This window comes from Mytilus edulis, chromosome 1 (genome assembly GCF_963676685.1).
Source record: "Mytilus edulis chromosome 1, xbMytEdul2.2, whole genome shotgun sequence".
NCBI lineage: Eukaryota > Metazoa > Mollusca > Bivalvia > Mytilida > Mytilidae > Mytilus > Mytilus edulis.
Genome location: NC_092344.1, coordinates 9,051,770 through 9,074,194, shown reverse-complemented (window position 1 = coordinate 9,074,194; position 22,425 = coordinate 9,051,770). Strand labels below are relative to the sequence as shown.

Below are 22,425 nucleotides of genomic sequence, written 5' to 3'. Positions count from 1 at the left end.
AACAGTTCTTCAAGGTTCTTCAATATACGTGGGACTGGAGTCAAATTTTACTCTCAATTGTATCGCTTGAACCATGGAAGTAATATTAAAAGGAATATCATCGTCGTCATTTTAAAGGTTTCATCTGCGTCACCGCCCATCTTTCGATAACTCGTTAATTGGTTCAATAGCTGGCATGGAAGTTGATTCTCCTCATGTGATCGATCAAATCACTGACACTTATTGGTCATTTTCGTGTTCACAGAGTGTTACGAACAGACAAGTTTTTGTCTTATATACGTGCGAGGTAACCCGAATAGTCCATTCGTTACATTCCGTTGATGTACGCTGCCGAATAGAGTCATTCGTTCAATTTTTATACGTCCGTCTTTTAGACGGGACGTATTATGGTATACCGTTGTCCGTCCGTCGTCCACACTTCGGACAATAACTCAAAAACACTTTCACCAATTTCCATGAAACTTAAGTGAATTGTTTATATCTATTGACGTAAGCTCCCTTTCGGTTTTTTTAAATTTCAGATTTTAAGTTTTGGATTTATGGGGCTTTATTCATAAAAAAGGGGGATTTTCAACACTTCGGACAATAACTCAAAAAGGCTTTCACCAATGTCCATGAAACTTTGGTGAATTGTTTATATCTATTGATGTAAGCTCCCTTTCAATTTTTATAAATTTCAGATTTTAAGTTTTGGATTTATGGGGCTTTATTCATAAAAAAAGGGGGATTTTCAACACTTCGGACAATAACTCAAAAAGACTTTCACCAATGTCCATGAAACTTTGGTGAATTGTTTATATCTATTGATGTAAGCTCCCTTTCAATTTTTATAAATTTCAGATTTTAAGTTTTGGATTTATGGGGCTTTATTCATAAAAAAAAGAGGGATTTTCAACACTTCGGACAATAACTCAAAAAGGCTTTCACCAATGTCCATGAAACTTTGGTGAATTGTTTATATCTATTGATATAAGCTCTCTTTCAATTTTTATAAATTTCAGATTTTACATTTCCGTGTTATGAATTTTTATGCTTAAAAAGGGGGGGATTTTCCAATTTTGGGACATTGGTGAAAGTCTTTTTGAGTTATTGTCCGAAGTGTTTGATAAATTGTTTACATCTATTGACATAAGCTCCCTTTCCATTTTTATAAATTTTAGATTTTACATTTTCTTAAGTAATGAATTTTTATACTTAAAAAAGGAGGATTTTATGAAACTTTGGTGAATATATTAATGTAACATCCCTTTTGATTTGTATATATATTTCTAGTTGATCATATAAATTCATTTAAAGCATAAAAGACAAGTTAAAAGAGCAACAAGCGTATCATGCGCTAAAGCGCAGCCCTTTATTATTTTAGTCCAAATTTTTCCTATTTTTGGTTAGTTTGAGTCTTAATAGTTAAACCGACACCTATCACATACGAAATTGAAGAACAAGGCTGGGTCATTTTCAATATTTACATACACATGATACAGTTAAAAAACATTTCCGTAAGTTAAGAAGGTGATTGTACAAAAAAAACCGTTTGGACCCCCTTTATTAAATACGAAAAATCTAAGTCTTTCGTGTATTAGTCAATCAAAATATTCACAATTTTAAATGATTCTATCCTTCAATTTAAGTTCTTGATACATAAACTAATTTGTGTGAAAATGAATTTGCCGTAAGACAGATAGATTCAAGCCCATTTCGTCGGTTTGTTATAATTTTTGCTGTAGCTTGTTATATTAATACAAGCATTCCATAATAAATAATTAAAAAAAATATATATTTACGAAAATATTATCCCCATTTTAGTTGTCCAGTTTCAATAATGTAAGCAATGATATTTATGACATATACATAAATTTAGAATACTTGAAAGTAAATATCCTTCTTTTTCAATCTCGATAAACCTTTGCACATTTCAACAGTAAACAAATCTATGTCTAGATTTGCCTACATTATTTTGTTAAACATCATGTGAAATCTGATCGATTCATCAGTATTTAACTGTTTAACTCGGGATCCGCTTTTAACCGGAAAATACTTTTAGAGCAGTTTAAAACAAGCGGAAAAAGCAAAAATATGCTAAATTAAATACAATTTTCCATGCTAAACTGTTGTAGTTTGAACAATTCTCATCCATTTTTCAAGTTTTTTTTACATCATACGACTTCTTTCTGAAGGTAGATATTTTATATGATACAGCACCACCTTCTTATTAATAAACCTCGGATTTCACACAGGTACTTTATAATAACCGGACTCGATAAAATCATGTGACTGATAAGAAATTCCAGATGCCATTTTACAACCGTGGTATCACAGATAGTAACCAAAGGGGTCTTACCGCTGAGACTATAATTGGATAAAATCATATGACTTTAGTACAGGGCTCTGCTAATTAGTCGATGTTATTCCTTTTAAATATTAAAATATTACTTCCATGCTTAAACATAACAATAATTATAATAATTTCATAATCAAGCAATATTATTCTAAAGTAAAATTTGACCCTCCCCAAAATTATCTAATTTTTACTTTTGAATGTCCTTTAGTTTTTGTTTTTTGTTGCAGTCAACATTTAGGTACAGTGTGCTGTTAATTATTTTAAAACTGGTATAATTTTGTAAAACGTTTAAATTGCAAATTTCCAAGACATTTAAAGAAGTTTCTTCGTTATCATGAGTAAGCACTTGTTATGAAAAAAAAGAAGATATTTTTAGCTAACTTGTTTTGGCCATGTGAGTTTTTCTCAACACTTGACATCTTGACTGCATGTTTTTTTTATATCACCTTTAATGGTCCAGATCAAATGATCGGAACATAAAAAATGTTAAAGATAGATATACATTTGAAATAAAAACTGACATGAAATGTTCACTACTGTATATTTTATGATCTATCATTCAAATCATATCCCACTTGAGGATCTTTGCAGGTTGACAGGAATGACATGTGTAAAAACAAAATTTTAAAATGACCTGATATTTCATGTTTTATTTATCTTATCTGGTATCTGGAAAAAAGAAAAGTTCATTTGAGCAGACCTGCCCCAACTATCCCTACTTATAATATATGCATATCTTCTTCTTCTATGCATATATGGGATATCCTGCATGGGAGGTGTTGACCTGAATTAAAAAAAAACTTTATTGTATTAACTAAACACTTAAAAACAGGCAATCCAAGTAGTATAAATGTTATTTTAGCACATACATACTCATCTAAACAATAAAGAAGTCGATTTAAACACTATTGACAACATAAAAGGAGCATTAGGTCCTGTTGCACTTTAAATACCCCATGGAGAAATTTGAAAAGTTGGCAGGTATGTGTGAGCTTTTGCCATCACTTAGTCACTCAGCATAAACATTTTCAAAAGATCTTCTCTGAAACTAATGAAATAATTTCAACCACTTAGGGTCAGAATTATTTTATGTTATCTAGTGTAAAGCATGTTTTTTTTGTCCCGCCATCAACAAAAGTCCCAGTATGTGAGACATAGGTATTACACCTGGCAGCATTAACCATTTATATAAAGCTTTATATTTCAAGGGTAAAAGGCCTGGATTCTTCATATGTTGTTTAGCTACAGTAAGTTTCGAAGTTTCCTCCTGTCATATGTCTGTTGTCCTTAACCCCATTTTCATAATTAATTAGTGACTGGTTGAAGAAAAACTTCTCACTTATTAGAGTAATAGGATAACTATATTTGGTATATATGGGTTTCTTGCAAGGTCTGCATGTTCTTTAGACAGAGTTCATCTGACCTCATTCTCATTTTATGGATCAGTGATCAATGTTCAAGTTAGGTGATTAGGTCTATTTCTCAAATACAATAAGCAGTAGGTGAACTAAATTTGGTGTATTTAATAATTTTACTGGGACCCAGAGTGCATTGCAGTCTAGCTTATTTCATCTGACCTTGACCTCATTTTCATTTGTCATTGTTCAATGTTAAGATTTTGTGTTTTGGTCTGTTTTTCAAGTGCTATAAGCAAAGGGTCAACTTAAGTTGGTGTATGGAATGATTGTAATGGTGACATTTTAATCTGTCAGGTTTCATTTGACCTTAACCTCATTTTCATTGTTCATCGGTCAATGTTAAGATTTTGTGTTTTGGTTTGTTTTTCAAATACTATAAGCAATAGGTCAACTATATTTAGTGTATGGAATTTGTTAGGTTTGCAAGTCTGTCTGGAACATATCATCTGACCTTGAGTCGGCTTGACTTTATTTTAATGGTTCATTGGTTAATTTTAAGCTTATATGATACTTCTAGTAAAAACCTTTATCTTTAAGAATTTTAACATAAAATCATTGGTCAGTAAAGCAGGAGATATTTAAGCATGTGCATTTTTTATGCCCCACCTACGATAGTAGAGGGGCATTATGTTTTCTGGTCTGTGCGTCCGTTCGTCCGTCCGTCTGTTCGTTCGTCCGTTCGTCCGTCTGTCCCGCTTCAGGTTAATGTTTTTGGTCGAGGTAGTTTTTGATGAAGTTGAAGTCCAATCGACTTCAAACTTGGTACACATGTTCCCTATGATATGATCTTTCTAATTTTAATGCCAAATTAGAGATTTTACCCCAATTTCACGGTCCATTGAACATAGAAAATGATAGTGCGAGTGGGGCATTTGTGTACTGAGGACACATTCTTGTTTCAAGTTCATTTAACAAACATTTCCGCCATGGTTAAAAATAAAACATATGAGTAAGATGCATTGGTTGTCTTTTATTTTTGAAACCCATGATAGATAAAGAAAATACCCACCTCTTATTTCATCAAATAACTAAAAAAAAAAAATGCCAATTGAGTGATACAGGCTCAGCGAGGCTCCTTGATACCAGCCTTTTTTTGTGCTTGATTTAAGCAAGAATAGTTATACATGACAGCTGTCAATTTCATTGGCTTAGAATATACCTTAGTGATTTTGTTCGCTAAATAAAACATAGTTTCTTGTCCATTACACAAATAAGTTCACTTCATTTCCCTTAGGAACAGAGCCAGTATATTTTTGTTACATCATATATATAGTAGTATATCTTTGCTTAAGATGTGAAATAACACAATTCAGTTAGAATTAATTGTTGCATTATTTACAGTTATGGATCGAGGCACCTTTCATTACAGGAATATTTTCACAGGATCTTTCTTATACCTTTCAACAGTGGAGTATTTTCACATTTTCTGTAATGTTTATAATGATTTCTTCTTCCACAGGGTAATGAGTGACAGTGAAAATCACCAGAATGGTATGTTTCCAGAATGGGAGAAAGGTTCTGAAAAGTCTGGTAACAGTGCAGATGCTCTTCATTTGATAGAGACAGGAAAACCCAATGGAAAACAGCATCTGGACTTCACTGAGCATGCTGTTGTCAACAGATATGAAACCAGTGAATCAGGTACTATTAACATTTGGTTCATACTGAATAAAAAAGTTAAAATGTCTGATTAGGGTTTCCAGTGTATGTGGTCTTCTCTTGACATATACTGTGCATTTCATTATTTTTTAGCAGCCTTTTTGACACTGTATTTGCACAAAGTCTGCAAGTCAAGATGAAGGCTGAAGAACTTTTGCACTTATATAGTTTGAAAAAAAGAATTTCTTTGTCATAGTAGAAAGTCATTTTTTTTCATGATTTTTCTCATGACAAAGAAAACCTGATAGTTTAAACTTATATATATATATATATATACTACAGGTATACATCTTTTCATGTTTTCAAATTCAATAACTATTGAACATAGCTAGACACAATTTCTATACACAAAGCAGTGAGTACGCCAAATTCAAAAACTGTACATGATGCGTTACGTACGATGAGTAGAACATGTAAATGTATTAATTTTTGTGAATGAAGGTGAATACAGATGTAATTTGTATTTTTTAAAGTCTTTGATTGAAAATCTACTTCATTTCTGAAGTTTTATTTCCTTTTCTGTCATGAGATCTAATGAACAGCTCTGAGCTGAGTGTACCAAACTATGCCACAATCATTATCATCTTGGACCTTATCTTAGATCTGAATAAAAAGAAATGTTGGGCCTGTGACATTGATCCCGGTGTTTATAAGATAAAGTTACTAATAGCTTTTTTCAAAATTAATGTTCAGTATATCTGACCAGTGCCAGAAAATGTGCACAAGTTAGTCTTGTACCTTTAACTGTTATGTAATGTATGCTGATTATCTTTTAGTTGACACACATAAAGAGGATGGTAGGTGAATTCTTCTGATATTTATCTTATTTCTTCTTTATGCATTGTGTTTACATTATGTTTGGCATGGAATTTTTTTTTGTATTACATTTTTGTTTATTACTTTTTGGAAAATTTCAATCTTTCCATAGAATATGCTTTAGACTGTGAGAAGAAAATACTTGCTGGCCTTGTATTGATGAAAAATATCAGGGAGAGCAAAAATTGTTGTGTTTCTGTCACAGTTCAATTACATTGTGCCTGAGGAAATCTGACCTTACTTGCCTATATTGTATAGTAAAGTTTACCTTAGAGGGTTTGTTAAAGTGTCTGTATGTAATAGATCATGTCAGGGTCAAGGCACTGGCTATATGATACAATATTTGTGACTAATTGTTAGCTAACAGTTGAAGAGGTAGTAAATCGGAACTAAACAAACAAATTTTGCAAGTTCAAGGTGTTTATCTGGTTGAACATTTATCCAGAAAGGTCATGAAAGCCAATATGCAATCAGGGCTTAATATAGGTTAGGGTTGAAAATTGGAGCCAATCCAAGCCCCTGAAATCTGCAGTTTTTGTCAAGCCTGCAACTTTTGTTGCAGAAAGTTCGACATAGGGATAGTGATCTGGCGGGGGCTACATAGGCGCATTAGCTAACTTCTTAAAAACTTTATATTTTAGAAGGTGGAAGACTTGGATGCTTCATACTTTGAATATAGATGCCTCATGTTACGAAGTTTCTGTCAGTCACATTTCCAATGTCCTTGACCTCATTTTCATGGTTCAGTGACCACTGGAAAAAAAAATCAGATTTTTTGTAATGTTAAATTCTTTCTTATTATAAGTAATAGGATAACTATATTTGGTAGTGCGTACCTTGCAAGGTCCTCATGCCCATCAGACAGTTTTCACTTGACCTCAACCTCATTTCATGGATGAGTGAACAAGGTTAAGTTTTGGTGGTCAAGTCCATATCTCAGATACTATAAGCAATAGAGCTAGTATATTTGGTGTATGTGGAAGGACTGTAAGGTGTACATGTCCAACTGGCAGGTGTCATCTGACCTTGACCTCATTTTCATGGTTCAGTGGTTATAGTTAAGTTTTTGTGTTTTGGTCTGTTGTTCTTATACGTTATACAATAGGTCTACAATATTTGTTGTATCAAATGATTGTAAGGTGTACATGTCTAGCGAACAGATGTCATCTGACCTTGTCCTCATTTTCATGGTTCAGTGGTCAAAATTAAGTTTTTGAGTTTTGGTCTTTTTATCTAATACTATATGCCATAGGTCAACTATATTTGGTGTAGGGGAATATTTAATGATCTATAAATATCAGTCGTGCAGGTTTTATTTGACCTTGACCTCATTTTCACGGTTCATTGCTCAGTGTTAAGATTTTGTGTTTTGGTCTATTTTTCTTAAACTATAAGTAATATGTCAACTATATTTGTTGTATGGAAGCATTGTTAGCTGCACATGTCTGCCTGGCATGGTTCATCTGACCTTGACCTCATTTTCATGGTTTATGGGTCTTTGTTTAGTTATCTGGTTAATGTTAAGTTTATGTGACAGTTGTAATAAAGCTTTATACTTACATGTAGGACTATCAACATAGTTCAAGTTCAAAGTTTTATTTAGAGTCGATGTTCAATAAACTACATAACACAAGCTCAAGTGAGCTTTTCAAATCGACTTAATAACAAAATACAATACACACAATACAATACACACATACAAAAGTCATGAAAACAACACAATTTTAAACATATAATGCATAGTAAGATACCATAATGACATATATAAGTTAAAGCATATAGTACACCTAAAACATAGCACAAGTTAATAATAAGATTGCACAAATCAAATAGTCACACAGAAAATAAAAGTAAAATAAAACAGGCATAAACACTATATGCATGCACTGCACTGGCATGAGCTGTTACTTGGATCCCATGTTTGTACCAATTTTTTGAATTGGTCGAAAGATGTTTCCACTCGACAATGGTTCGGTAGCTCATTACAGATTTGTGCAGCATTATAGCGAAACGATCTTAAGCCATATTTAGTAGTTCGAACTCTTGGGAGTACTGCTGTTTCCTGTGATTTTAAATCATACTTGTTAATTTTTTTATATCAATCAAATCATGAAGGTAGCTCGGACTTTTTTGGTGAATTATTTTAAATGTTTCTATTGCAATTGTTTTTATTCTTCTTATTTTTAAAGATGGTAATTTAGATTTTTCTAGCAATTTTTCGTAAGGAATATCATAATCTTCATAAATGAATCTTAGAGCTCTTTCTTGAATTTTTTCCATTTTAAAAGAATTTTTTTCACTACAGTAGTGCCAAATTACTGGACAATAGTTAAAGTTCGAAAGTATGAATGAGTAGTATGCTGTTAACCTACCTAGCCTGTTTAAATATTTACCCATACGTTTTAGAATATTTAATTGTCTTGATGCCTTTTTACATATTTCAGAAATATGATTGTTAAAATTTAAGTCCGAATCTATAATTATTCCAAGAAGTTTAACATTTTTTTCACTAGAAATTTTATTTCCATTTAAATTAAATATCAAATTATGTTTATTCATAATATCAATGATTAGTAAAGAAGGCAAGATATGTGCACTCTTGTCATGAAGAGCAATTAATATTGTTGAAAAGCTAATTGGTTTCCTGGAAAATTTCTAGCACTGCCTGGGTGTACTGAAATGATGTAAGGTCATGTTTGAAAAGAACAATTTCAGGCATTATCATTTAAATTTCCATGAAAGTGTTTCCTGACCCCGCCTTCTGACTAAGTATATATAATTGGTATTTATATTTATAGAATGAAATATATCTAAACTAAGGCCTTCTTCTTTATCACTTATTTCATACTCTTTATCTCCTTAAAAGTATATTTTTGTACCCTTTGATATTTCAGAATTTACCTTTTTGCACAATAATCACCCATATCATAAACAATCAATTATCAACAATGTCATATTTTGGTTAATTTTATGTTATAATTAGAGCTAGTAGGAAGGAAATTTTGAAGCCTGAATGAGTTAAATGAGCTGTATTTATATTGGTGAATACTAATTAAACAATCGTAGGAGTTAATATGTTCCAGGATCCACTTATAGAGAGATCAATGCCTTCTATTTTTGCAAAACCTTTTTTTATCCATTTCCTATCAACAATAAGGTATTCAGGATAAATTGAGAAGAGAAAAGAACATTACATAGGCGTTGCATGTGAATATGTCCAACTTTACATAAATAAAACATTTTAAAATTTAAAAGAACTACATTTTGATAGATTCTTTTCAATTTGAGCAGATTTTACAAATTGATAAACATGTACTGTACTTGTTTTCTGTATTTTATATGTAAATTATTGAAAAGGTTATCAGTAAATATCTTTAGATGGTTTCATATTTCAAACATGCCAAAGTTATTTGGTTTTAATTTAAAAAAAATTCCAATACTGTCCTCAATTGATCAATAAGAATGCTTGACCTATTAAATTACATATATTGTACATAAAATTTCCTACGGTAACAGTGGCAGATCCAGGGGGAGGGTTCCTAGGATTTGATCCCCCCTTTTTTTGGACTATCAATGCATTTGAATGGGGATATATATTGGAATTTTAATCCTATATTAGGTTAAGGTTTGGGTTTAAGGTATGTTACCATGTTGTTGTGGTCACATCATCTTTAAACTAAGTAAGTAAAATGTATGCCCAAATGAGGGTTTTTTACTGTATACTGGGTTCTCTAAAGAATGGAAATGTGATAGTCTAAGTGTGGAATGTTATCCAATTGATAATTCATAGTCTTTTTTATAGATGTTTTTATGACCCACCTACGATAGTAGAGGGGAATTATGTTTTCTGGTCTGTGCCTCTGTTCGTCCGTTCGTTTGTTCGTCTGTGTGTTCGTTCGTCCCGCTTCAGGTTAAAGTTTTTGGTCAAAGTAGTTTTTGATGAAGTTGAAGTCCAATCAACATGATACTTGGTACACATGTTCCCCATGATATGATCTTTCTTATTTTAATGCCAAATTAAAGTTTTGACCCCAATTTCACGGTCTACTGAACATAGAAAATGATAGTGCGAAGTTCAGGTTAAAGTTTTGGTTCAAGTTTTTGGTCAAGGTAGTTTTTGATGAAGTTGAAGTCAGATCAACTTGAAACTTAGTACACATGTTCCCTATGATATGATCTTTCTAATGAACACATTCTTGTTTACTGGTATTTAAAATAATAGCTGAAATTAAAAAAATAATCATATATTGTATATACATGATATAAACTGTCAAAGTTGCTTTCTGTTTGCTACTGTGAACAAAACTGCATCCAGGTTTATCTGTTAGTTCCTAACCAAAAAGTAAAATTAAATTGAGAGAAAAAATTACTCAGAATCATGTCACCTCTTTTAAACATATAAAAAACTGACAGATTCTATTGGGAAAAATATATCAGATTTTTCAGAATACTGGAAAAATTGTGAATTCATCCTGTCTCATATACTATGATACTATGGGAATTTTTAAAGCTTTAGGGCAGATGCTTCTCGATATTAGTATAATCAGACTTGATATTACTTCCTTTCACTCTCATTACATGCAATTTATACCATTCTTAGATTGAATTGTTTTTGTTGTAGAGCTGCGATTGTCATCAAAGAATTTCTATTATAGCAAAACTATGCATTAATGTCTGTTTTATTCCTCTATTAGCAATTTGCATTTTAAACTAGATAACTAATAGATCTGTTTTTTCTTGTGTGAGTAATAAATTGTTTACACCAGGGTTTTCGATATCACAAACTAGTCAAAACATTTACTAAATTTTATCATCGGTATAAGGACATCATTCATAAATATAGCTCAACATGCAGACTTCTTATACGTTCAGGTATTTCACATCCAATTTTTTATGGAAATATTCTTTATAAAGCACAAAGGTGTCAGTATTCACCTCAAAAACTAACAAAACCTTTGAATAGACTTATTAAGAAGGGATATAGTTACGATACTGTTGTCAGGTCATTAAAGATTGCATATTTTGGCGTTAATATTGATTCACTTATAGGGTCTTTGCATCGGAACTAAACACATTTATTCAAAAACCAGTTGTTGGCATGACACGGGTTATGTTCTTCTCTTATATGTTATGATGGTATGATACTAAACCCCTAACGGGAAGGATTGTGCCTGATGTTCATATGATGAAATCATAATCTTTCAGTCAGTTTAATTGAAGTCTGGAGCTGGCATGTCAGTTAACTGCTAGTAGTCTGTTGTTATTTATGTATTATTGTCATTTTGTTTATTTTCTTTGGTTACATCTTCTGACATCAGACTCAGACTTCTCTTGAACTGAATTTTAATGTGCGTATTGTTATGCGTTTACTTTTCTACATTGGCTAGAGGTATAGGGGGAGGGTTGAGATCTCACAAACATGTTTAACCCCGCCGCATTTTTGCGCCTGTCCCAAGTCAGGAGCCTCTGGCCTTTGTTAGTCTTGTATTATTTTAATTTTAGTTTCTTGTGTACAATTTGGAAATTAGTATGGCGTTCATTATCACTGAACTAGTATATATTTGTTTAGGGGCCAGTTGAAGGACGCCTCCGGGTGCAGGAATTTCTCGCTACATTGAAGACCTCTTCTTGGTGACCTTCTGCTGTTGTATTTTTCTATGGTCTGGTTGTTGTCTCTTTGACACATTCCCCATTTCCATTCTCAATTTTATTTGCTATAAAAAGTTTTCTATTTACAAAGCATTGCATGAATGCAAGATTACTTATGATAAAACATTGTCCTTGATAGAAATTTTGCTTTCTAATGTACATTTTAGTCAATTATAGCTTATATTACCTAACATAACTTTTAAATCTTTGTTCTCTCAAGGGTGAAAATTCATACATGGAAAGTGTTCTTTATGCGTTAAAATTAATGCCCCTTTTAGTATAATTGTCATTGCATTTACAAAGTTGGCAGGAACTCTGTTTATAGAGACTTGTGGAATAGTTATCTAATGAAGATGTCTTAGCATAGCAGCTTCAGCCAATTGTTATTCTTGGTTCTGTTATAAAAGCATAAGAATTATCTTAAGTAGAATTGCTTAATGTAGAGAATTTTTATTTATCTTTTGTACCTATTTCATCGCTAGTGCTCATTAGGAGGGACCTCCGCCATTGTTTGGGGTTTTTAGGATAGGATTAGGGATTAGAGGCCACAAAAATGGGTTTACATGAAATCTAAATATATTGAAAATATTGTATAATACAACAGCCAACGCTATACATCAATCAATTTAAAAGAAAAATGGATGCACAAACAACAGCTTACAAATTGTACTCTTATAAGAAAATTATTTGACCTTTTTTTTCAAATGTCTATATGAAACAATATAGGTAGTATTACTTTGTGTTAGTATAGCATTGCATGTCATTAATGCTTAGCCTTCGATGGAAAAATACACTTGGATTATTCAGTCTTGATGCTTAGTTTCTGTAACAATTAAGATGAATTACAAACACACAAGAAATTGCCCTCAACAGGAAGTATAAGTGACTTTTTCATTGCATCAAAATTTGCTTAGAAGAATTTTTCAGCCGTACATTGTACACTTGGGAATAAGTTGCTTCTTTTATAAAATGCCACATTTCGTAATCACACCTAAAAAAAGAAAATATCACTAATATAGATTAAGTATATTAATACGGGAATGTATTCTCTTCCTAATTGACAGTCGCCATTTGACAGTATGATATAGACAGTTTAACAGTAAATCCTATGATATAGACAGTTTAACATGGCTTCCATATATACCAATGAAATGTGACAACATTTTACAGAAAAATATAAAAGCTAATTAATTTTATTGTGTCAATTAAAGATATAGATACATTTTTTACAGCAAACAGTAACATTTTGTTGATGAAGATGTTAACAAACTGTTTCTATTAATTACAACCGTGATTTGTCTTTTAGAAAATTTTCCATTGATTTTTTATGACACAATACTTATAAGGACATTGATGCAGAAATTGAAACATAACTATAAAACTGAACTGTTGTAAGCAAATACCAGTATATGTGTTATTCTAGTTTGTTCTAACAAGGTGTTAAACTTGACACTTGTCTGGGAGTTATTTCATAAAAGATGTTTAGTGGTGACAATGGTCAAACTTCAGATTTAGAACTATCTGAATATGGATCTATTTTAAAGGATAATACTAGTCAAGATTGCAAGAATTTTGTTCAAATTATAAGTGATAAAACATCTAAAGGTATAGTTTATTGTTTTGATTTGTCTGGTTGCCGTTAATTTACTATCTGTATTTTTGTTAGATTTTGCTCATATCTGGTTTTCTTTTTTTTCTCTCACCTATTTGTATCTACAGCAATATTTTTTTTTTATTTATACAAATGTATATATATTAACCTTTTTCTTTTAAATTAGTTTTCAAATTCTTACTTTCGCTGTGTTAAATTCTTGCTGTTTTTATGATATGACACTTAAATTCAGAAAATAATTCTGCTGAGTGAAATATATTCCATGAAAAATTTCATCATACACAGCTTATTATTTTTTTGGATATCTACGAAACTGAATCGTTTAAATTCATTGCCCTTGTTTTGATTAATTCTGGTAGAAGCATCTAAGTTTCTTAAGTAAACTTAGACTTTTATACTTCCTAAGGACTACTTATTTTAATTTGTGTATTTTTGTACTGTTTAAGCACAAAAATCTTCCCCTGAAACTACTGAACCAAATTTAACAAAACGTAGCCACCATCATTATTAGGGTATCTAGTTTTAAAAATGTGTCCGGTGACCCGCCAAACCAACCAAGATGGCCGCCATGGCTAAAAATAGAACATAGGGGTAAAATGTATATTTTGGCTTATAACTCAGAAACCAAAGCATTTAGAGCAAATCTGACAAGGTAAAATTGTTTATCAAGTCAATATCTATCTGCCCTGAAATTTTCAGATGAATTGGACAACTGGTTGTTGGGTTGCTGCCCCTGAATTGGTAATTTTTAAGGAAACTTTGTTGTTTTTGGTTATTATTTTGAATACTGTTATAGATAGAGATAAACTGTAAAAAGCAATAATGTTCAGAAAAGTAAGATCTACAAATAAGGCAACATGACCAAAATGGGTCAGTTGACCCCTTAAGGAGTTATTGCCCTTTATAGTCAATTTTTTACAATTTTCATTAATTTGGTAAATTTTGGTAAATTTTCCTCTGTAACTAAAGGGCCAAGTTTATTACAGATAGAGAAAATTGTAAGTAGCCAGAATGATCAGTAAAGTATGATCTACAAACACATCACCATCACCAAAACACAATTTTGTCATGAATCCATCTGTTTCCATTGTTTAATATTCACATAGACCAAGGTGAGCAACACAGGCTCTTAAGAGCCTCTAGTTTGTCTTTCCCTAATCATGTATGCATTGTGTTATGAGAAACTCTTAGAGTTAAATAATGGAACTTACACAAAGGTTCAGTGTGCATATGTATAACTCAAAGGTCAAGGCAACAAACTTCTTTAAACATTTTAGACTTCAATTGTTTCAGCTCATTATGTTAAGTACCACTTGATGACAATACTTTATGTGATTGTTTACCATCACTTAAAATAGTTAAGTAAGGGCACAATCTTGAAGGTCAAGGTCACAATAGTATTTCTATTTTGAATTTAAATTTATTATATTTACAAAATAGAAGGGGAAAAAAAGAAGGAAAATTGAGGGTCATGGAATGAATTTAAACTGAGCTGTATAATACAAATGTATTTCTAAGAAATTGAAAATTTGTTATAATTGATAATATCACAAGTATCTATTTATGTATACCTTTCTGTTTCATTTTGCCATTCACAACATAAAATCCTATTGAAATGAAGGTAAATAATCAGGGAAAATAGAAACTTTTTAAACATCTGTGAAATTCTTACCATTCACAGAAAATTTTATAAAGATCTTATTGGGTTATGTTACAATACAACAACAGTATACATTGACCATCTGACACATACACACCAGTATACCCGTTGGTAGCTATATTTCACATTAATTTTTCATTTATTGTTTTGTACATGAACAGTATCATTGTTTCTTGTTTTTTCATGTCAGACTCTTTTTAAAGCTTGTTCATGTGTTTTGCTAATTGTTGAAGGCCAAATTTTGACCAATAGTTCCTAATTTCTTGTCATTTGGTCTCTGGTGCAAAGTTGTCCTATAAGCAATAAAACCATATCTTCTAATTTTGATTGAGACTTAAATGTACAAATATGAAAGTTTTTTCATCAAATGACCATTATGCCGACCAGCCAGACCAGTATCATTATTTAACAGCAATGGAAATTATTCTTAATGGTTTAACTTATTGTTTGGGGGGATGAAGTCATCAGAATAATATCTTGACCATTATTTTATATTGGAAGTCATGCTTTCTGACCCATTGGTGGCCTTCAGCTGGGTTTTTTTGCTCTTTAGTCAGGTTGATGTCGCTTTGACACATTCCCCATTTCCATTCTCTATTTTATGTTTGACACTGTGACTTTTTCACTTTGTGGTGGGGTTACATAAAGTGGAAGTTTATAGACAAGGTTATCTTAAAATACTGTAGACAGAACTGAGAAATTCAGCCCTTCTTTGTTAAAAAAAATAGTAGCCAGTTCTAGAAGTGTCTGGTCATAAATATAACAGTTTGGATAAAGGCAAAATTCTGCAAACAAATACAAGGTACATCCTCAAACTCATTTTTAAAGCTCTTATAGTAGATTTCATTTTGTTAGTTTCACCAATTGAAAGGGTATAACTATCGATGGTTTATTCAAGGTTATTGTCAATGTCAAATGAAACATAAACACTAAATACAAATGAAAAAAGAACTTTTGATGTCCTGCATTTACAGTATCAAAGAATCATTTAAAAAAACTTTCAGCTGCATAATTTATATTAATTGCTAAATGCAGCTATTTATGGTGTCTCTCACTTTGTTGATTTGCAACAAATATGACATGGAAATTCCAGTAATGCTTTATTTAAAACTTTTTTGATTTTTTCAGAAAAACTAATTATAAAAGGTACATGCATATTAGAAGCTACACAATGCAGAACTGTCATGTTTTGAGAAAGATTATGCATAAGATGGTGAAAGATTTATGCCAATTTCCTGGAACCATAATGAAAATATGATAAATTTTGCAAAACAAGTACAGCCAAAACGCATAAATCTTGTGTTATTATCTTGAAACATGACAGAACTGATGATGCCCTGCACTTTATGTAACACAAGAAATCACTTTTTCACATGCTTTCTTAGTATGCTATGCTGCTGAAATGAGATTTTCCTGGTTTGAATGAATAATCATTAGTTTAATCAATCCATTTATCTATCATTTTAATTATTAATGGTAGTCATCAGACAGATAAACTAGGCTAGCATGTTTTTTTTCAATTTTGCATTGTGTTGCTAGAACAGAAGTATAGGTAATTTTTTGTATATACAAACTGTTATTAAATAAACAGCTTTTGGTTTTCCGTACAATTATTTGAAAGATAATAAATAAACTGTGATGGTCCCCAAAACTACTAAGGATTTGATACAAATTTTCAATATGTTATATCACCTACAGAAAATATGCTTGATAAGCATTATATTGAGGTCCAGTCACATGTGTGTCTTGGTCAAATAGATTTACACATGATGATATCCTTTGTTCTTTTGATTTTAAGTCATTAATTATGTCATACCGATGCTATTTCTTAACATTAATTCTTTTGTAAACTACAATATTGATCAACAATATTTGAACCACCTTGACCTATATTTATGCTCAAGGTACTTTAAAGAAATTTGAGGTCAATGTCTTTAAATTTTAGTTGTGGTAGCAGTGTTTTATTTTCAACATACTTGAGAAGGTAAAAACTGGTTACCAATACCATGCTATTGTTTCACATGTATTTATAGACATACCACATCTTTGATAGTTATCAATATATTCTGGTTTTATTGTAAAATAAGATTATCTCTATGACCCAATTTCACACATAGCTGGCTCCTTTTAAAGTTGTTATATTTGTTATTATCTCTACCCAGGTGACACCTTCTGCATATATCCTGAACGTATGATGCCTAAAACACATTTTTGACTGCAGATTCCTTATATTGACCCAAATCATCACTTAGAAAACGCATATTTATATGAAATAAGATGACATTGAAATTTTAATATATTTTATTCCTTCGCATTCATGATCATCACTTTTAATATTTTGAGTGATATTAACTTAAATGGCAGTTAACCCATGATGCTGAAAATAGTTTGTTTTAGTGATTGTTACTAATCATGTAAGAGACCCATGTAATGGATATTCTTTCTGCAAGGTGGTGCACATTAAGTTAATTTGAAAATTATAATGTAATAAGAAATATCTCTTTCAACTCTTGCTTTAAGTTTTTTCTTATATAAGTTATGAGATGTGGACATTTGAGAACATGTTTTCAGATAATGAATGGAAATACTTGAAGATCCAAATTTAGATTGCTAGAAATTATATAACATATTGATTCTTTTTATGAAAAAAAAGCCTTTCTGACACTGTTCAAAGCATCCATTCTCACCATTATTGACAGGTTTCAGATTATACAGATATTATATATATCACACCTGTGATCTTGGGCCAACAGTTTCTTTTTATCCCATATTCAACAAACTTATGGCCCAGTATTGAGACATTGGTTTGAACTTAAAAAGCTAAATCTTACTTACTAGAGAATGTCAAAATAGAAACAAGAAAAGCCAAATCTTAAAAAGCACACCAAAATTTAACCACTGTCTTTGATGTAAATTGAATAAAGAATAGTAACTGAGAATGTGTCGAAGGGACATCAACCTGACCAAAAATATCGCAATGTACTGTTAAGCTTTGGACATCAACCTGACCAAAAATATCGCAATGTACTGTTTAGCTTCAGAATTGTAAAGCAATGAATTGTAGCATGAAACTGCTGGCATCAGGTACCGGCAGTTTCTAAATAATGCTACAATTCACTGCTTTATGTAAATTGGTGAAGACATGTAAAATAGCAATAGTTTACAGTATAAGGTTTTAAAATAAAAAGATCTATATCTTATACCCCTGAACTCTCAGAACTTTCTATTTTTTACGCAAGTCAACAATTATTGTTCAACCTATCACAATTTTCAGATTACAAAAACATAACTAAAAACAGAATTTACACTTTAATGCCATCTCCTGCAAGTGCTGAGGTTAATATTGTCATTGTAAGACTAATTTGGTGTTTTCTCTCCTTTATTGGAATTTATATTGCCATCGTTGACAGAATTTGTCGTCAGTAATATGTTTGAAATGAGAAAAAAGCTTTAACTTCAACAGTATCATATATTCCACATCTTAAGTTAGGTGTTATATTTGGAATTGAGAATAAACGAGAAAAAGAAATCACAAGAGACATTACAGCAGTTTATAACAGCCAGTAGAATTATAACATAATAGAAGAAAAGGTGATTAAGGTTAAAACGATGTGACAACTTGGCATCTATGGAAACTTAATGTAATTGTCTTTTCATGTATTCAGTATTGAAAAATTAACTGGCTGCCTCGATATTTCATTTATATATCCATATCTATGGATTGATATTTACATAGTATAAATATATAGGAGATGGTGAATACACATTAATGAGGAAGTAATATTAACAAATAAAAAATCTTGATTAATACCTGATCTTCATCAATAGACAAATGTTTATTCATCAATTGTTAGTTATTATTACTTTAAAAAAAAATACCTAGATTTTTCAATTGCTTCAACAAAGAGACTTAAGAGTGCTGTTTCTGGTTGTATCAGCAACAATTTCATTAGGGAATGTTAGATCTGCAGTTGGATCAGCATTGTCAGATCTCATTTCCAGCAAGATTATTTGGTCTTATGCACATCCTCAGTAATGGTCTATTGACATTTGCATTGTTTTGGCATTTAAATTTCAACTGCTAAAATAAGATGCAGGCAAGAAATATCTCTGAGTCAACACTTTTTGAAATTTTGATGTTTAAGTAATCGAGGAATGTATTCAACATAATACTACACCAATAATTAGTGTAAAGGTCTCTAGACAGGGTTATGATTTTTTTAGGTTTCTAAACCCTCTAGATTAACTTAAGCTCTTTATTTTCTATTTTCTTTTTTCTGGAAAGGCATTAGAATAAAACTTTCTGTGTTTTAATCTGTTTTGTATCTCTAATTCCTTGTCTGAGTGTAGGTGCTATTTGTGAATCAATAGAGAGAAAATCCATCAGTTTTTAGATTGTACAGTAAACCTTTTCATGTTTTTGTACTCAGACAAGGAAGTCATCCATCTTTATAAGGACTTATTGAGATAAGCTTATTATGTATAGTCTTTATTTATTTCATTTAAACACGTAACCTGACGGAAAATAGAACGTCTCCAAAGGACAACAATGTTCACAATAATTGAACCATCAAATTCATTGTATAACCAAATAAAACTCTTAAAGCCAATGTATATTTCCTACTCTAAGTCTGATTGTATGCAGTACATGAAATCTAATTAGTGATTCTATAACATTTATTGGATGGTAAAAGACATCTTTCTTGAATGCTGGATTATTCCTTATGTTGATGTCCTTGGTGTATTATTCATGGAAAATGAAATGTTCAGTTCCCTTTTTGCCTTTGCCCCTTTATTTCAAACTTATAATATACCGGTATTGATGTAAAATTTTTCTTTCTTTTGACAGATGACGAGGAGATATCTTTAATGCATGGTTGTTTTGAGGTAAGTAAATATAGTAGTTGGTGCTATATAAAAATATCTATGCTACAAATAAATTTGAGAATGAAAATAGGAAATAAGTCAAAGAGACAACCAGACAAAAGAGCAGAAAACAGCTGACGCAGTGAAGGCATCTGATGGGTCTTAAGGAGGCTCGCGGGTATAAGATTTTCAGAAAAAAATTAAACATTTAATTTTCATTACAAATTTTATAAATTACGTTAAGTAGTTGTTACTTTATCAAATGGCACAAACATCATTCAAAAAAATCAATTCGTGTTGGCCCCAGCTGACTTTTAACATTCAGATATCATTGAAAAAGCTTGAAATTATCTCCCTTTGGTGCAAAAATGCTATTTTTTGGCATTAAAATTGAAATATCTTTTTTTACTCATCGGTGACCTATATTTTTTATTATTGTTTTCAAGTAAGCTATACATAAACTAAATAATTGTAAAATTTAAGCGTTTTCTGTACTTAGGTTCTTTTTTCATTTCGATATCACCTCTTTTTCTCCTATTAGTTCAACTGAAAAAAAGTACCTTTACAAAAATGTATGTTTCTTTCGAAGGCAGATTGTGAGCGTAAATGATCAGTGACCCCTCTTTTTTATTTTATTTTTCTATTAGGTATAAGGTAAAGTTCATTTATAGAAAAAAATAGCGAAATCTTATATTAAATAAAAAAAAATGATTTAGACCCGCGAGCCCCCTTAAGCACAGTTAGAAAACCAAAGATTACGGAATCCTTCTATACAGGTCACTGTCTTGCTCGAAAAAATTCAGTCTTGTCATTGTCCTGCTGTAGTTATACCTATGGCATGCATTTTGAACCTGTATTAATAGGTCACTATTATAAGCTCAGTTTTCTCCATTTCCAAGGATGACGTTTATATAAGGGTTTGATAAAGGAAACACAAAAACTTTGCTGGTTTACTGTTGACTTCTATAATTGATAGTGTTTCTATTGGTTTCTGACCAGCATTATGTTTCAGCAATACAAGGATGGCTTTTCTAGCTTCCTGTCTCGCTCTTAATATACAATGTTATAGTCCCTACTGGATAAAACATGAATTGATATAATTTTCTTCTATTTGCTTAATGGAAATATTGAAGAAGTACTGTAATTTTTGTTTTGTTTATGATTCATTTGTGACTATCTCTGTTGATGAAATTACATTTTGTATTTGTTTTCTATCACTAATTACGGTAGCATTGAAGATTAAATAAGCTTGAATTCAGCCATGATGGTCTTTGGGAATGGTCATTATTGTTGATAGTTTTCCTTGTGCCCTTTATTGATTGATCATTTATGTTTGTATTGAGGACATACACATCCTGAAAATCAAAAAAATGTTCTTAGAGATTTCATGGTTTTGCAAATATTCAACTGAAGATTGACTAAATTGTGTTTGTTTTATGTCCAGTGGCAAATGTTTCATGCTTATTTTGGATGACAATTTATCTATGAGTTTGTTACATTATGAAACAATGACAGTATAAGGCTTCTAGAATAGATAGACATCTTTTGGTTTAACAACAACAGAAAAACAATTGATTATCAACTGTTATAAAGAAGAACTAGCAAACAATGAAAGATAAAATTACATTACTTTGTACATATACGGAAATAATGCACACACATTGAAAATTCAGTAACTAATTGATTATTTAAACTATATTAGGGCTAATATTAATGATTTTCAATTTAAAATTATCTGAAAATTGACAAAAATATGAAAATCCTATCATTTCAATGTTGATTTGGTACACAGATGTCACCTTGCTCTAATTTCTGATAATAAAAAACAATTAATTTTGTAAAAATATTTAGAGGCTGACAGTAGTTTTGAACCCTGCTCATGGCAAGGAACTTTTGTCTGATTTTTATACTTTATCAGGAAATAAAATTGAGAATGGAAATGGGGAATGTGTCAAAGAGACGACAACCAGAACAAAGAGCCAGTTTTTAGACTAAAGATAGTGGTTCATTCTGGTTACTCCTTCTACCCCACCCAATTAAAACTTGCTTGCATGATGTAACCAACATTCAATAAATCATGATATATAAAGTACTGTGGATTCATTAATATTTGGTGGATACACATTTTTCGTGGATTTCATGGATACAGGGATACAGGAACCGCAAATTTAAAAGTTCAACAAATTACACATTTTCTTAAGGTGTGAATGCAGACTTTGCCAAGACCATGCAATTAAATATCACGAACATGCAAGTTTTCCTTGATCCATAAAAATTAATACCCAAGAACAATAAATAAATCCTCTAGTTTTGAAATTTTCTTATTCTTTTTTATTTTTTATATAAAAAATGTGTAGCAATACATTTAAATATAAGGAGATGATAGGACAACTAATCTCTAAAGTAC

General features: G+C 31.2%; 1 protein-coding gene across 15 annotated transcripts in view; it reads left to right on the top strand.

Moving 5' to 3' along the window:
• The window catches only part of LOC139523364 (solute carrier family 4 member 11-like), a 74,264-nt gene that overhangs the window by 17,255 nt on the left and 34,584 nt on the right, over nt 1-22,425 (top strand). For 8 of the 15 annotated variants that reach the window (XM_071317362.1, XM_071317373.1, XM_071317351.1 and 5 more), the window contains 3 exons: nt 5,216-5,397; nt 6,192-6,212; nt 20,002-20,039. In XM_071317362.1, coding sequence (XP_071173463.1) covers nt 5,220-5,397; nt 6,192-6,212; nt 20,002-20,039 — 237 coding nt within the window. In that variant the 5' untranslated portion in view covers nt 5,216-5,219. Of the gene's footprint in view, nt 1-5,215; nt 5,398-6,191; nt 6,213-16,280; nt 16,299-20,001; nt 20,040-22,425 lie in introns of all 15 variants that reach the window. The other 7 variants (XM_071317402.1, XM_071317411.1, XM_071317419.1 and 4 more) reach the window with 2 other exon arrangements.